This window comes from Medicago sativa, chromosome 4 (assembly GCF_051527215.1).
Source record: "Medicago sativa cultivar Bolivia chromosome 4, Bolivia_mono, whole genome shotgun sequence".
NCBI lineage: Eukaryota > Viridiplantae > Streptophyta > Magnoliopsida > Fabales > Fabaceae > Medicago > Medicago sativa.
In genome coordinates this window covers 75,984,169-76,000,092 of record NC_140752.1, presented here as the reverse complement: position 1 = coordinate 76,000,092, position 15,924 = coordinate 75,984,169, and the positions used below count along the sequence as shown (strand labels likewise).

The following is a 15,924-nucleotide window of genomic DNA, read 5'->3' as shown; positions in this document are numbered from 1 at the left end:
TCTTAGACCGAGTTTCAAAAGCTACGGTTAGTAACCATTTGATACTTGAACCGATATCATACATTCGTAAACATATAAAAAACATTAGGCGCAAAGATAACTGAATAATACTAGGAGTGTGATTGCATAAAGAGCACTCAACGATTGCATGGTTCAAGTAGATCGGTGGAACTTCATATATTAACATAATCAAAATAGACATATCAACAAGATTGAGAAACTACGTGTGAATTAATGATGAACAAGAGACTTCAGCCTTGTATCCAAGTTGAATCTTCAACCTTGATATCCTCAAAATTGTGTTTTTAAGCTCTTTTATGCAATATTTCAACCATTGTGTCTGAAGTGGGTGTTTCTTCATGTAGAAACACGAAATCTCAGCACAATGACTATTTTTTTCAATTTATTGCAAAAAAACTCAACTAACACATTCCTAAAAATGACTTAAATAATTACAGAAACACACTAAAATACTGCTATGGCATCATGTGCAACATTGTTTGTCTCGTGTACGAAACAATATTTTTACACAAAATTTTCTTGTGTAACATAGTTCTAGAAGTCTCAATTCTACAACATACCGTCCAATTTAACTTATTCACTTATTCCCATCAATAAAGATTCATCCATATAGTTTCACCTAAATTCTTTTATTATTTCTACATTTGTCCAAACTCACCAATCAACAATTACACTTCACACGTGGTACATGAAGCTAGGTCCATCATCGTTAGTACCAATTCAATATATTTGCAATTTCAACAATTCTAATTCCAACAACCATAACCACGATGATTCAATATATTTGAAATTCAATTCAAAATTCAATCTACAAGGCAATAACAATTATTGAGAAAAATAAAACCTTCCTTCTTAATTTGATGTTTGGAAGACAACAAATTTATTGGAATAATATTAGATTGATTATGATATGTCTTGTTTTCTGACAAGTTTCTTTGAGTATTCTTTAAAACATGTTAATACAAAAACACATATATCCAAAGAAACATAAACATGAACATCATGCATGTGTTAAGAATGACTTCATATTGGTTAGAATGTCTTCAAAATGAGATCAAGAGCATTTAATGAATATGTCCGATTAAAGAACAAGATTGATCAGGGAAATAGGAGATCAGATGCAGATCTTATGTTAGTCTCATGAGCAAAATTCTTCTATAAAAAATGACTTCTTAATAGACATAAAAAACACTTCATGTTGCATATCGGGTATATCATATACACTTTATAATAGATAGTTCAATGAAGATCAAAATCAAAGTTGAGAACCAGTCTCATAGAAGAAGTCAAGATGCAGTTTTGAAGATCAGAAAAGAAATCAAACGTACTTCAAGTTGCAGATCATGTAGACTGTAAATGCACGATCAAACACACGCAAGACTAAGATCTCAAAGATCACAATAGAGAACATACTTCAAAATGGGAAATTCAAAAAATACTAAAATGTATGATGACCAAAAATAGCCAAAGGCGTGCAAGAAGATGAGAACCATATATCATAATCTAGGAAAACAAAGCACAACAACGACTAGTTTTTGGAGAAACTTGGTCATCAAGGTAAAGCATGAATGAACGAGAATAACGCCTAGCTTTCTAACAGATATATCCTTGCTTGATCACCAAGAAAACCCTCTATAAACAGAACCGTCATGAAACGAGACATACAACTCTCAACTCACGTCTCAATATTTTGTTTAAAGAGAGTCATTCATCGTATATGAAAATGATCATAAGTAAAAAAGAACAAATCATAAGATCATAATCATTTTTTAAATTGAGACTCATTGTCAAATATTAGATAACAATCTCAAATACATCTAAATCTATACTATACTTTTGGCATATAATTTTAAGCGTGTCTTTAAGAGTTCAAATTCAACAGTGAGTAGTTAGATTGAACTTAGAGAGAGGGGTCACAAAGGAAAATATGAAATTAAATTTATCATTGTTAGATCAAGATAAAAATAAAACAAATGTTGTAATTAGTTGATAGTGAAACGTTAATCATCTTTAGGAATTTATAAGGTGGATTGAATGATTGTCAAAGTCTAAAGAAGTTGTCCAAAAATTATATGGTTAAGTAGACAAAAAACAAGAGAAAAGGATGCAATATTTGATAGGGTATCTAAAACGCTATATTTGATAAGAGAAGTGAGATATACACTCTTTTTTTAACACTTTATCTAACATCCGCTCTCCTATCGGATGAAATTCATACGAGTATAACACTTTAAAAATATATCTCACATTGAGACCCACATGAATTTTACTCAATAGAAGAGCGAGTGTTAAAAGAGAGTGTTAAAAATAGAGTGTTTTTAATGTTTATGATTTGATAATCTCATAGTTTGCGAGGACTTGTCAAGTCCAATTAGGACGAACCATGATAACTATTTTGTCATCTTTTTTTATCCCTTAACTCTTATTTGATAGTTTAGGAGCAAACACACTTGTTCATTTTTTTCTTGTATATCAAATTCATTTTGATACATTTTTCAGATTAACAAATTTGAATCTTTTCTCAAAGTTGACAAACAACCAAAAATATCAAAGGATCTCAAATCAAACCCACCTGACGACTAATATATTTACTTTAACAATAACATAGTTCAATTAGGGACCTATAATTGTGGTTTTCTTATCAATTTCCTTATAATGTGAAGTTAAATATTCACTTAATTCACCTCCTAATATTAAAATTAAAGCCCCTATAAAAATTTCAACCAGAAATCCCTACTTTCTCCCCACACGTTGATATATCAATCAACTCATCAACATTAACCTAATATCAAATCAAATTTAAAAAAGAGAATATATTCCAACCAATCATAACATCGATAAGGGCATGGACACAAAAGAAGAATTGAGAACACACATTGATAATTGATACTGTTTGTGAGTTTAGAAAGAAGGAGCACAATGATATAATAAGAGGGATTGTTGGTAAATAATCATAACCATCGGCAAAATTCAACTTCTAAATTTTGAGTAACTAGTTGTGATTAAGTGAGATATCCGGGGCTATATTAGACGACAATATATGTTATTTTGACCATGGTATGACGTGACAAATACATGGTCGACCCGACCCGACCCCGATTAAGGAGATATACATATATACCTAACCCTGGTCCTTTCTAGTTCCTTCGCCGTGACCTCTCAACACAACACATTACACACACACACTCTCTCTCTCTCTCTCTCTCTCTCTCTCTCTCTCTCTCTCTCTCTCTCGTATTTTCTGGAACTCGTCACTCTCATCAGTTAAACCTTCAATACAAAAGACACAAAATACACTATTCTATTCTATTCTATCGTAGCAAAATCAAAACAATGGAAGAAGCAAAAAGAGAGCAAATCGTTGACGTTGGATCGGTTGTCGAAACTCTTTCTGCTGACGCTTCTGGTGATGCACCTCTTTACACTCTCGAGTCTCTCTGCATGCGCTGTCATCAAAATGTATTAATCACTTCCCCCCCTTTTTTCCGTGTGTTTATTCACTTTTCCTCGTGAACGATTTTTCAATTACGCAATCCTCTTTATTTTTTTACTCTTTTTTGTTTTTTCCTCTTTTATTCATGATGAACGCATCAACTTTTTCCCTAATTTTTCTTCTTACTTTTTCAATACAATGTGCGTTGTTTCTTGTTTTTCAATACCGGGATTCAATAACTTACATTGGAAATTATTACTAGCTTTATTGTTTCTATGTGAATTTGGAGTTATTGTATTTTTAGGGTTTAACTTTACAGCTTCATCTAATTAGGGTTTATGTTTCTTTTTTATGAAAGAATCTTTTTTTGTTTTTATTATTTGACTTCAAATTTCTCTCATGTTTTTCAGGGAACTACAAGGTTTTTATTTACTATAATTCCTAACTTCAGGAAGGTATATGTCATTAGTACTATTTACTCCTCCTTGTTCTTTCCCCAATTAATTAGTGATAATTAGTGTTTCTTTTTCGAAACTTAGGTAATTGGTATTGGGAATACTCTATGTATTTGGAATCCATTGCTTTTTTATCTGCTTGTCCTTATGCTGATATATTATTTTTTTAAATTATTTGCTTATAGTGTAACAGTATAGGATGGAAATGTACCATTCAAATTGATTTTACTGCACCACTTCGTGTATGTTTGGAATCAAATCACGGTAACATTGTGATTTTGTTGAAGCTCTAAAGTGTAGCTTTTGCAGAATCACGGTTGCTCACTGTGATTTTGTTAAACTCACCACGTGCGTTTTGTTTTCCGGCGATGCAAATTGATATTTGTTAATTAATTCCGGTTAAAAGTGACTTGAATGTAATGTGATTTATGTGTGAATGCATTCATGTAAAATTGGATTGCACCTTAAATTCAAGGCTATATCAGCCATTTGACAATATTTTGTACAAAATAGCGTATCACAGAACAAATAGCGGTTTGTCTAAATTCTGTTATGCTATAACGGTATAGAGACACTATAGCCGCTATTCAACAACACTGGGTGCCATAGACTTTGAGGTTGGAGTAGATAGTGTAGTAGTTAGTTACTTAAAAAGATTTAAAGTTGATGGGTTGTCCCATGATTCTTGATACATCATTCTCATATCACTGGATCCAGGATTCCATATTGTTGACTCCACCTTTTTATTTTAATCTTTTGTTATTTAGGACAAGATTGAAATGGACACTTTAGAGGGAAAATTGGAGTTGGGCCTAATGTGGAAATTTTGGTAGATTCTCACTCCAGGTGGTTTGGGCCTTTATGGAAAAAAATTGTAAAAGACCCAATAAAAAGGAAAAACAAAATGGATAGTACTCTAATACAGGGTGATCATTAAAAACTACATAGTAAACTATTAAGTAGGATTAAATTTAAATGGTTTGTCAGAAGATATAACTTATAGTAGAATGTTATTTCAACATTTAATTGATTCACTTGATCCTGCCTAATGCAAAAAGGCATTCACTTGATCCTGCCTAATGCAAAAAGGCTTCTGTTATTGTCATTGTAAATAATTTGTTACATACTTTGAGTAAATAATTTCATATTATCAATCTACAAAGCAAATGATGGATCATATCACACATTGTTATCTTCATCCACTGTTTCTTTTAAAATGTCTGTAGTTTTATAGGAATAGGAATATAATCCAATGCATTTTCCTTTGTTCAGATTTTGCTTTCGGCTTTTGAATGTCCTCATTGTGGTGAGAGGTAAGCTGCCCTTAATTTATGCCTTCATGTTATAGTGCGTACATTCAATATGACTGCTCATGTTATTTTTCCTTGAAACCTAATATTTATTTTATGTTTTTGTTGACCTGCTAGGAACAATGAAGTGCAATTTGCTGGTGAAATTCAACCACGTGGTTGCTGTTACTCGCTAAATATTCCTGCAGGCGAACCAAAGGTTGTGTACATTCATATTTAACTCCCTCTGATTATTTATATAAATTTAAGCAAACATTCATAGTCACTGGATGAATTAAAATTTAAATCTGATTATTTATATAAATTTAAGCAAACATTCATAGTCACTGGATGAATTAAAATTTTAAACATGTTTTAATAGTCGAGGTAGACACAAGACTAATTTGGGTAGAGGTGCCCCTGCGACTTCAATCTTTGGACAGTAACACATATTCAATGTTAAAAATGACATTATCACGTCCTTTTCCCTTTTAAAATGGCTGTCTCACTTCACTCATCGCACTTACTTCCCCTCCAACTACATCCTCACTGTCAGTGGCCTAGCCCCTTGGGTTAATTTTTGCAATTGTTGCCCAATGACTTCCTAGCGTCCTGGCATGGTTTTATTATCAGCCAGCACTCAGTGAGTTTCTACATGAGGTGCTGTGCTGGACACCAATGGCCAGTCCTAATGCAGGACCAATTTTCATACTTTTACTCATTTTGTGTTTTAGATTGTGTACATGTTTAGCCACGGGGAATCTGTCTTAAAAAGCCAATGATGTATTGAAATGTTTATAGTAAAATGAATGTGGAGATGAGATCATACAAGGCATGACAAATTATAATCATGAAATACTTCATATAAGCCTTCAAACTTCATATCCTAAACCCTGTCCATAAAGACAATGACATATCTTTGAACGTTATAAAGTCTTTTTCCCTTTTGAATGGCTGTCTCACTTCACTTATTACACTGACTTCCCCTCCATCCTCACTGCCAGTGGCATATGGTGGTCTAGCACCTTAGGTTAATTTTTGCAACTGGCAACACTGCACATTTTGGGTGCATTCGTTGAACCAGGCAGTGTTGTAAAGAGATGACGGAATGGCGTGGCATATTTTTTGATCACTAGCATAGGCAAATTGTGAAGGGATGTCCGTCATGATGCCAAAATGGCGTGTTCATACGGTGGATTTTCTGCTGTCAGGATCCCATATGAGATGGTGTTTTTAGTAATTAGTAGGTGGTTAATTAGGTTAAAATATATTATTAGTAAGCGACCCATTATGATTAAAGAACTAGAGGCCCATTAGGGTTAAATACTAGAATGTTCTCTTTATTTTTGTGTGTGTGTGTGTGTGTGTGTGCGTGTATAAAGGAGAATTCTTAGGAGTTCTAGAGTAGGACGGAATAGGTTTTCTGTTTAGGGCCAGAGTAGGATTCCTCTCTGAGTTGTGTCGGAGCTTTGCTCTGGGAGTAGTTTGAGAAACCCTCTACTACTATCATCGTACTATTTTCATTACTATCAATAAAAACACCATCTCATATTAGATCCTAATATCTGCCATTGCCAACACTGTTATCAAGTATGATGAGAATCTCATTGGTGGAAAGAATGCATCCATTCTTTATCTCCCTTTCTCTTACAGCTTTTGGTTTTGGAGTGAAAACAGCAAAGACAGATTATAAATGTCATTTGAAATCTAGGAGGCATTTTGGGATTTCAAAATAATAGACATGTTTGTCTTAGAAAAGAGCGAAATATGGAAGTTAAGGGGACATGGTAAAACACTGAGGTATACTGTGAACTAATTAGGAAAAATCTGGGAAACTAAATTCAATATACTAGCATATGCATTGACGGTATACCAGGAAATAGGTCCTTCTTATTGATGTGTGCTTATATAAGATCTCGCGTTTCTTATTTTAATATGCGAAAGTGCTTTTTGCTAACTAGTTGGCTAATTTGCGAGTGCATTATTAACAAGTTTAATGAATGCAGATGCTCGACCGACAAGTGGTAAAGTCAGAGTCTGCTACCATCAAGGTACAATAATTGTTATCAATTTTAGGGTGTTTTTTTACACTTATTGTCATTTTCCCTCTTCTTATGGTAATTATCCAGTAAATGAAAAATCCTTTGGATAATTGACACAGTGATTCTTGTTTCCTTTGAGACAGACACATGCCATCTTAGTCAAGTTGAAAAGTCACATGCATTGATTAACGTATTTGACCTCTTTTAGTGTGATAAGACCTGGTTGTTGTTATTCTTGATGATGATGCCACGTGCAAGCTTGCTACTGGTCTTATAGGACCTTCTTTTGAATTGATTGAACGCTAATTTTGTTGTGTTGTTCTTCTGTTCTCTTTACTTTTAATTTTTCTGCTGATTGTTTTTCCTCCTGGTTGTTATTTATTTATCAAGGGGTTCAAGCATTCTGTTGATACTTTATTTTACTTCTATCTCATCTTGTATGTTATTTCTGTTGTCACTTTTCCTTTTGTTGCTGTCCTGCTTTATGCTTCTTGTGGTGTGATATGTATACATGTTTTTTCTTTGTCACTATACTATGTATTGTCACTAAGAATATTGTCTGAAGTCTCATTAGCTGATTGTATGATATTTGCATATACAACTTGTTACTCATGCATGAAGCCAGGTTTCTGAATTTATAAGATTTATCTCTGTTTATTCTTAGCCAGCTTGAAAATATGACCACATATGATTCTATTTTTTAAAAATTTGTAAGTGGAGTATAGTTTTTTAAAGACACCTTGCTTATGTGTATGACTGCAGATACCCGAACTCGATTTTGAGATTCCACCAGAGGCACAACGTGGTAGTCTGTCAACGGTACATATTTCTATTTCTATCTTTTTTCTTCTCCTGGTAACAAAAGGTCTGCTTTTTCCCCTTTTTATGTTAGCTTCTCTGTCATTTCATGTGTTAGTGAACATCTTAGCATATGCCTTCATTTTGCCTCGCATATCGGACAATTGAATAATTGATATAGGCAAAAGTTGCTCAGCTTATTCAAAATTATCTAGCTAATAAATATGTAGGAAATGTTCTTTATATTTGATCAAAACCGATTTCAAGTAAAAAGAGTTTAATTGGTATGTGCTATCGATGTAATTTTTTTGCACGTCCACCCACTCACATTTCGCAACATAGGTAATGTGAAGATATTTTAGGATTTAGTGCAACGAAGTGGCACGATGGTGAGAATGAGATATCATGTGTAATATTTTTTGCACTGGTAGTGTATATCGATTAAATCCATGTAGCTGACCCCACTTAGTGGGATAAGGCTTGGTTGTTGTAGTGTATATTAATAAAATCAAATAAGATAAGCTTGCTATTCCTTATATTTTTTTAATTGTTAGTATGAAGAGCAATTAATTTTTGATAGAAGTCGGAAGCTGTATAACTTGTTGTTGTAGTGTATATTAATAAAATCCAATAAGATAAGGTTGCTGTTCCTTATATTTTTCAATTTTTTGTTAGTTTGAAGAGTAAATAATTTTGGATAGAAGTCGGAAGCTGTATAATTTTGCCTAGTGATAACTCGAAAATTATTTTATCAAAACAAATTGATATATTTTTTATATAAACATTTTATAGTTAAAATTTCTGGATCTGTCACTGAATTGTATCATAACTTTGTTGGTTTCCATTTGTCACTCACTATTTTGGCGGCAAGGATAATGTCCATAAATTTATATTAGAAATGTTAATTGAGTGTCAGTTTTTACTCACATATTTGATAGTCAGGTCAAATTATTGACTAATTGAACATTTGTTGTCATGTGATTTACCAACATTATTTTTTGGTGTAATTATAGCTTGAAGGGATACTAATGCGAGCTGCTGATGAACTTCAGGCCCTTCAAGAGGAACGCAGAGTATAATTCGTTTCTACCCTTGCCTTGTATTATTGTTTGATATAAGTTTCTTTTTTAATTTGATAATTTATTGTTTTGTTTTTCATCTTCTAGAAAGTGGCTCCAGAGACAGCTGATGCAATAGATCAATTCTTGGTGAAGTTGCGAGCCTGTGCAACAGCAGAGTCACCCTTCACGCTTATTCTTGATGATCCTGCTGGAAACAGTTTCATTGAAAATCTGTAAGAGACTATCTCCTGTTCAACGTATTTTTTTTCCTTCTAATTGAAGGGGGAGCCTTGGCGCAACGGTAAAGTTGTTGCATGTGACCGAAAGGTCACAGGGTCAAGTCCTCGAAACAGCCTCTTGTGTAAAAAATAGGGTAAGGCTGCCTACAATACACCAAATTGGTGGGACCCCTTCCCGGACCTTGCGTATGCGAGAGTTTTAGTGTACTGGCCTACTAGGCTGCCCTTTTTTAACTGGCGGGAGAGGGTGTGATCGAAGCTGTTTTATTAGGGCTCACTTTTTTCTATCTTCATCCATTTTAGTGACTATTAGCGAACCACCTCAAAGAAGCTTAGAGAACCACAACTTCGTAACAGACTGCAAACTGTCATTGAATAACCTGGCTTTCCCTAAAACCTTTAACTGCGAATAATAGAAAGTCCCGTAAATTTCTCTGCAATTTGACAAGAGAATTAAGAGACTATGAAAGGAGATGACATTCTATGAATGATACTTTAAATAGGAGTATTTTGTTTTTTGTTTTGGAGAGGAAATAGGAGTAATATATTCTTTAAATGAATCTTAGTGGATTGATGAAGTTTGGATTGGTGCTCTGCAAATTGTTTCAAATTTATATTGCATTTTATAATCTTAAACTCTTTCACACAGAATTTTAGAAATATTAAGAAACCTAATTATTTCAAATTTACGCTCTTTAAGTGGCTCTTTAAGTGAATTTTGGTGGCTTGATGAAATTTGGATCGGTGCTCTACAAATTATTTCAAATTTATAATGCATTTTATAATCTTCTATTGCACCTGTATCTGTAAATCAGTTTATACGGAAGCCTGTATCTGTTGGTGAGACAGTTTGCACCTGTATCTTCTATTAGTCAAACCATGTAACTGCTTCTATTGTATTTAAATGGATTAAATGATTATGTGAATAGGTTTGCACCATCACCTGATCCATCATTGACTATCAAGTATTATGAGCGAACTCCTGAGCAACAAGCATTACTGGGATATGTCGCCGATTCTACACAGAATGAAGGAGCTCATGCTGGAGAAGCCGTGGTTGCCAGGAGAGCAGGGGGACATCCACATGGGTCAGTTGGGGCAGTAGCTGGTCATCGAGCCATTGCTCAGAGTAATAGTGCAGCAATCGCAGATGCCTTTTTTCGATATAGTGCGCCAGAAGAGGTATGTTGTGCTACTAAAAGTTTTATTTTTCCCTGTTTGAAATCCAGTTTCATGTTTCTTGTTGTTCTTGACAGGTGATGACTTTCCCATCAACTTGTGGAACTTGTGTCGCCAAGTGTGAAACTCGAATGTTCGTCACCAGTATCCTTTTACCATTTTTCACTGCCACTCCGATACTCCTTACCTGTGTTTTAAACATATATTTGAAGTGTTTTCTGTCTGTTTTAGACTTGTAGTATCAAGGGCTATTAAATTTCAAATGATTGGTTTGAGGATTCATATTCTGCATATGCAACAGAATACAAGGTTTACTTAGGGAAAACTAAATTCATATAATGCTGATTTTGTTTAAAGTATAGTTAACTTATTTACCCCTTTAATCCATTCCTTGGTATCGATCTCTTTTTTGAATTGATATTTGAATTATTTTTGGTTGAAATAAGCTTTACTTGTTTCATTGGTAGGTAAATAATATTTTTCTATAACTGTATTTCAGATAAAATATCCTTTATTTGTTGAATGTTTAAAATTAAAATGAAAACAGATGTCTAAAAATTGATCTGTAGTATGATTGCTGAGAAAGCAAAGATTTTAGATATTGGCTTCCTTTGGGATTTGGACCCCTCTACTTAGGAGTGTAAATTGGAATGTAAAGTTTAAAACTGAAACCATTAATTGAGAATTCAATAAATTAAGATTGTGACAAAGTATATGCACATGTGTAACAAAATAGGAAGTTGTTTAAACAAACTGCACTGATTTCTAATTAATGTAGTTATAACTTATGACTGAACACTGTACTTTACTCTCTAAAGTGCACACCTCACTTCAGAGGAGCCAAACCTTTGCCTTGTCACAGTGCCCGACTTAAAATTTCCGCAAACCTGTTGCCAACTCTGCTGTAGTATTAGCAGAGTCTGTATGAGCTTTGTGTTCGCTAGTTCACTTATACACTTCACTGAGCTTAACAATGAACAGATATTCCATATTTCCAAGAAGTGATCGTCATGGCTTCTACATGTGATAATTGTGGTTACCGCAACTCCGAGGTATCTGTTGTTTTCTGTGCGTAGTTTTCTCTTTTGAGATCTGGGGCTCTGATAATTATTGCTCTTCACCATGCAGTTGAAAGCGGGTGGAGCAATTCCTGAAAAAGGAAAGAAGATTACTCTTCATGTGAAAAATATTAAAGACCTGAGCCGGGATGTGATTAAGGTTTGTTATCTTCTATATGCAGATTTTGGTAATTCTTGTGTGTGTGTGTGTGTGTGTGTGTGTGTGTGCAGTGATCAAGTGTTGGATATTGTAGCTGATCCTTTGCATTTAACCTTTTAGTAGACCTATCACATTCTTTTTTCAAATGTGTAATAATTACTCCAATTTAGGGACAGTAAGAGAGTAGTTTTTAGCTTAATAGGCCAAATACTCATGATGCAAAATAATTACAAAACATGTACTCCCTCCGTCCCAGAATATCTGGCCCAATTTGGTTTTTCACAGAGATTAAGAAAAATGTATAAATAAAGGGGAAAGTGGAATATATTGTATTGGGAACGATGAAAGTAGTATTAATTAGAGTTATATTGTATTGGAAATGATGAAAGTTGTATTGAAAATTGAAATGGGTCAGTTATTTTGGGACACTTTTTTTTAGTAAATGGGTCAGATATTCCGGGACGGAGGGAGTACTATTTACCGTCACTTTTTACTCATACAAAGAGTTATTCATACAAATGTTAGAATCCTAGTTCTATATCTAATAATGCAGGGAAATAAATCATGATAGTAATTAAGAAATATCTAATTCCAAGAGATAGTATAAGGTACCGTTTGGCCGAGCTTTTTTTAACTTTAAAAGCTACTTTAAACTTTAAACAAAAAATAAGAGCTTTGTAAATAAAGCTAAAGTTGTTTGGTTGCTATTATTGTTATTATTTTGTAACCAGCTTAAAATATATCTTTAATGAAAGTTGTTTGATAAAATATTTTTACAAACTCATTTTTCTATTAAGAAATTATAAACGAATGCATTAAGGCAAAAAATTTATGATATAAATAAAAACCATATATAATAATAAATTAAGAGAACTGAATTATTTCAAGATGATTTAATAATACGATAAAAAAATGACGTATTTTTTTTTAAAACAACAACGTATTCTTTTTGTTAGGGGAAAAATGATGTATTTTTTTTATTATTCAATAACTCAATTTATGAAAAAATCGTATTAATAAGTGATAATGTTGCCACTTGCCTATAAAAAGAGAAAATACACCTCAAAAATAATAATAACAAGGGTAAATAAAATCAAGAGATTTGTTTGCTGCTGGAATCGAAGTGTGGTGCAATAGGAAAAGCTCCGGGTAATTGAAAAAAGCTGCTAGAATTAACTTTTGGAGAAAGTCTTTATGCTTTGGTTTTATTCATTAGAAATAAGCTACTTAATATTTTTAGAGCTTTTGCAAAAATGTGTTTGGCCTAACTTCTACCGTTAAGGAGAAGATAAGTTAATAAAAAGCCGGGCCAAACGGTACCTAAGATGAGATCAAGATATTATAAGATATTAATCATATCATCCAAGGACTCTGTCCAATAATATACTAAAAATCGTGATGATACTCAAGGTGAGGTCAACTTTGATGGTGTGTTTATTCTCTCATCATTTGTTTTATTCCCCTTCCCACTTACAACTTTGATTTATATCTCTCCATACATGTTGTGCAATGTGCTATATATGTTGACTGAATTAATTTGTTTGGATTAGTCTGATACTGCATGTGTAAAAGTTCCTGAACTCGAATTGGAGCTGGGAAGCGGCACCCTGGGAGGAATTGTTACAACCGTTGAAGGTTTAATTGTAAAAATCAGCGAAAGTAAGTATGCCCCCCTCTCTCCCTCTCTCTACATCAAGATGATGTCTCCTATGGTGACACAATTAAGAGTAACCTTTGTGTAATTGAAAAAGAATGGACAGATAGTAATACCGTGATACGAACTTGGGTATTATGGGGTGTCCAAGCCCCACATCAAGTAGTATGAAATGTTCAGTAGGGTGTTTAAGTGGTTCGATTACCCCCCGCCCCCCCAAATAGCTAGTTTTTAACGAGGGTTCCCTAAGTGCTTGGATACTTATCATATGCTATTAAACCATACACTATGTTGAGACCACTTATCTCTCAAAAAATTAGGTTTAATTACTCTAGAGGTCCTTAAACTATTTCAGGATTTTTAAATAGATCTATGAATGAATTAAAAAAGTATATAATTAGGTCCCTAAGCTTATAAATATTTTGTACTTAGGTCCCCAAGCTAAACAAAATTAATTGGGCCTCTAGATTAATTAAACTTAAAAATTATTTTAAAAATTATTTCAACTTAGAAATTAAGGACTCAGGTTACAAATTTTTTAAGTTCAGGAGTCTTTGAAATTTATAAATTTTTTTATGGACCTCTAGATTAATTAAACCTAAAAATTATTTCTTCTAATCTAATAACCTACTACAAATATGTTGGAAACACCTTTTAGAAAAGGCAACTTGGTGCTACTAAGTACCCGTCAATGGCAGGTCTACAGACAGACCCTTTTTTGGATTTATTGTGGATAGTCATAGTTTGAATTTGCAAATTGTAAGCAGCCTTGTAAAATTCAGAATTTCTAAAGATGAATTTAATTACTCTGTCATCCACATGTTCATGTTTTTCCCGATTCTTCTGTGATTTATTTTAATAATAATCTATACATCTTCGCTTGAATGTTTGGATATTATTGATTTGCATGTATAGGTCTTGAAAAGGTCCATGGGTATAGTTTTGGAGATAGTCTTGATGAGCATAGAAGAAGCAAGTGGTTAGAATTTCAGGCAAGGCTAAAAAAGGTAGGGCATAACTGTAGAAGAGCCGGTCTAATTTTTTTTATATGTATCTCATTTCTGTCTTTCTTCCCCTTGATTATTGAAGGGTACTTTCCCATTAGACTCTTCTCATTGTTTCTCTTGAGAAAAGAGACGATTAGAAGTAATACATAACTAGATTCATTGCAATCTACATATTCATATGTCTCTAGTGAATTCTCTTTAATTATGTGATAAAATGAAGAAAGAAATAGTCTTAGGAATTTTAAGCAAGTACCTTCTCCCAAAGATTCGGACAAAACTTTGGTCTAGAACGGCCACTGTTCATATTTTATACTACTATTTTTTGGCTACATCACTTGTTATACTCTTTCTCATAAATCATGGTTAACACATTCAAGGTGTCATACTATTAAATATCTTCCTGTCTTTGGAAGCTTTATGGCTTAGCCTATTTAACCTGCATCTTTTCATTATGTGCAGCTTCTTAGCTTGGATGAAGCTTGGACTCTTATTCTTGATGATGCATTGGCTAATTCTTTTGTAGCACCTGTGACTGATGATCTAAAAGATGACAATCAATTAACATGTAAGTTTTTCCTAATTAATAGCATCTGATTAAATTTTATTCAACACAATTGCCATTTTGAAGTTTAAATTGATACTGTGAATATTTGTTTTGATCTGGGGCCAGGCCCCTTTGCACACAAAAACATTCCTCCTTGCTAGGTTAATGAGAAGTTGTGTGTTTTGATTATGGTTGATTGAAGTTAAAAATAGAGTTATTTTTTATCATTAGTTTTATTGTCGTGTGCACCTAATTTGTATGTTGATGAGGTTTATATCATTCCCTGTGTCCTCATTATTGGTAAATTAGTATTTTTTTCAAGACATTTGATTCAATCTTAATTAAAGAGTTACATGGGAATGCAGTGTACTACCATGCAATTGGAAACAAAAACAAGGGTTTTTATTTTTTAGAGCTGCCAATGATTACCATCTGTAGTTGACACTACCCTTTTTTGGGGCATGGGTTTAACCTATTGCATTTATGTGCCCTTAGGAACATGCATAATTGAAATTGTGTATATAATCTCTGTTTAGTATCATTGGCATGTTATCTGCACCTGGCTGCATGGATCTTTATCTTAATATATTAGTGTGTTATTTTTTTTTTTTGAGAGAATATTAGTGTGTTATTATTGACATGTATTGGATGGTATCTACCCAGTTGAGGAGTATGAGAGGACATTTGAGCAAAACGAAGAACTAGGTCTGAATGATATGGACACCTCTTCTGCTGATGTGGCCTATGAATCAACAAACATTACAAATTGAGTAGAAGAAACATATCTGAAGGAGGAACTTTTGTGCCTTCCATAGCTAGGAAATATAGAGAGAAAGGAAATGCTACCTGGCTTTTTTAATGGCTGGTTTAATTTGCTTGTCATGTAAATGTGACCATTAACTATTGTCATCCTCTCCTTGCGATCAGATTTCGATAATTTTGCCCTTTTTTATTTATGAAAAACCTTTGTCATCCTTTCTGATA

At 33.4% G+C, this 15,924-nt stretch overlaps 1 protein-coding gene across 1 annotated transcript; it reads left to right on the top strand.

The window, feature by feature from the left end:
- The first annotated feature begins 3,169 nt into the window (after window positions 1-3,169).
- On the top strand, window positions 3,170-15,924 carry LOC146931981 (uncharacterized). Its single transcript, XM_085703557.1, has 16 exons — window positions 3,170-3,480; window positions 3,865-3,909; window positions 5,182-5,222; window positions 5,337-5,418; window positions 7,205-7,249; window positions 8,003-8,059; window positions 9,052-9,111; window positions 9,205-9,332; window positions 10,268-10,520; window positions 10,595-10,661; window positions 11,499-11,569; window positions 11,646-11,735; window positions 13,286-13,394; window positions 14,305-14,396; window positions 14,856-14,961; window positions 15,604-15,924. The coding sequence occupies exons 1-16, from the start codon at window positions 3,355-3,357 to the stop codon at window positions 15,708-15,710; spliced, it is 1,479 nt and encodes a 492-aa protein (XP_085559683.1). The 5' UTR covers window positions 3,170-3,354; the 3' UTR covers window positions 15,711-15,924.

What these genes read in the sequence shown, in the direction of transcription:
- LOC146931981 (XM_085703557.1), top strand. Translation starts at nt 3,355, where the DNA reads ATGGAAGAAGCAAAAAGAGAGCAAATCGTTGACGTTGGATCGGTTGTC. An exon ending in TAATTCCTAACTTCAGGAAG is followed by an intron (nt 3,910 to 5,181) that starts GTATATGTCATT and finishes TCCTTTGTTCAG; the next exon opens with ATTTTGCTTTCGGCTTTTGA. An exon ending in TGAGCCGGGATGTGATTAAG is followed by an intron (nt 11,736 to 13,285) that starts GTTTGTTATCTT and finishes TGTTTGGATTAG; the next exon opens with TCTGATACTGCATGTGTAAA.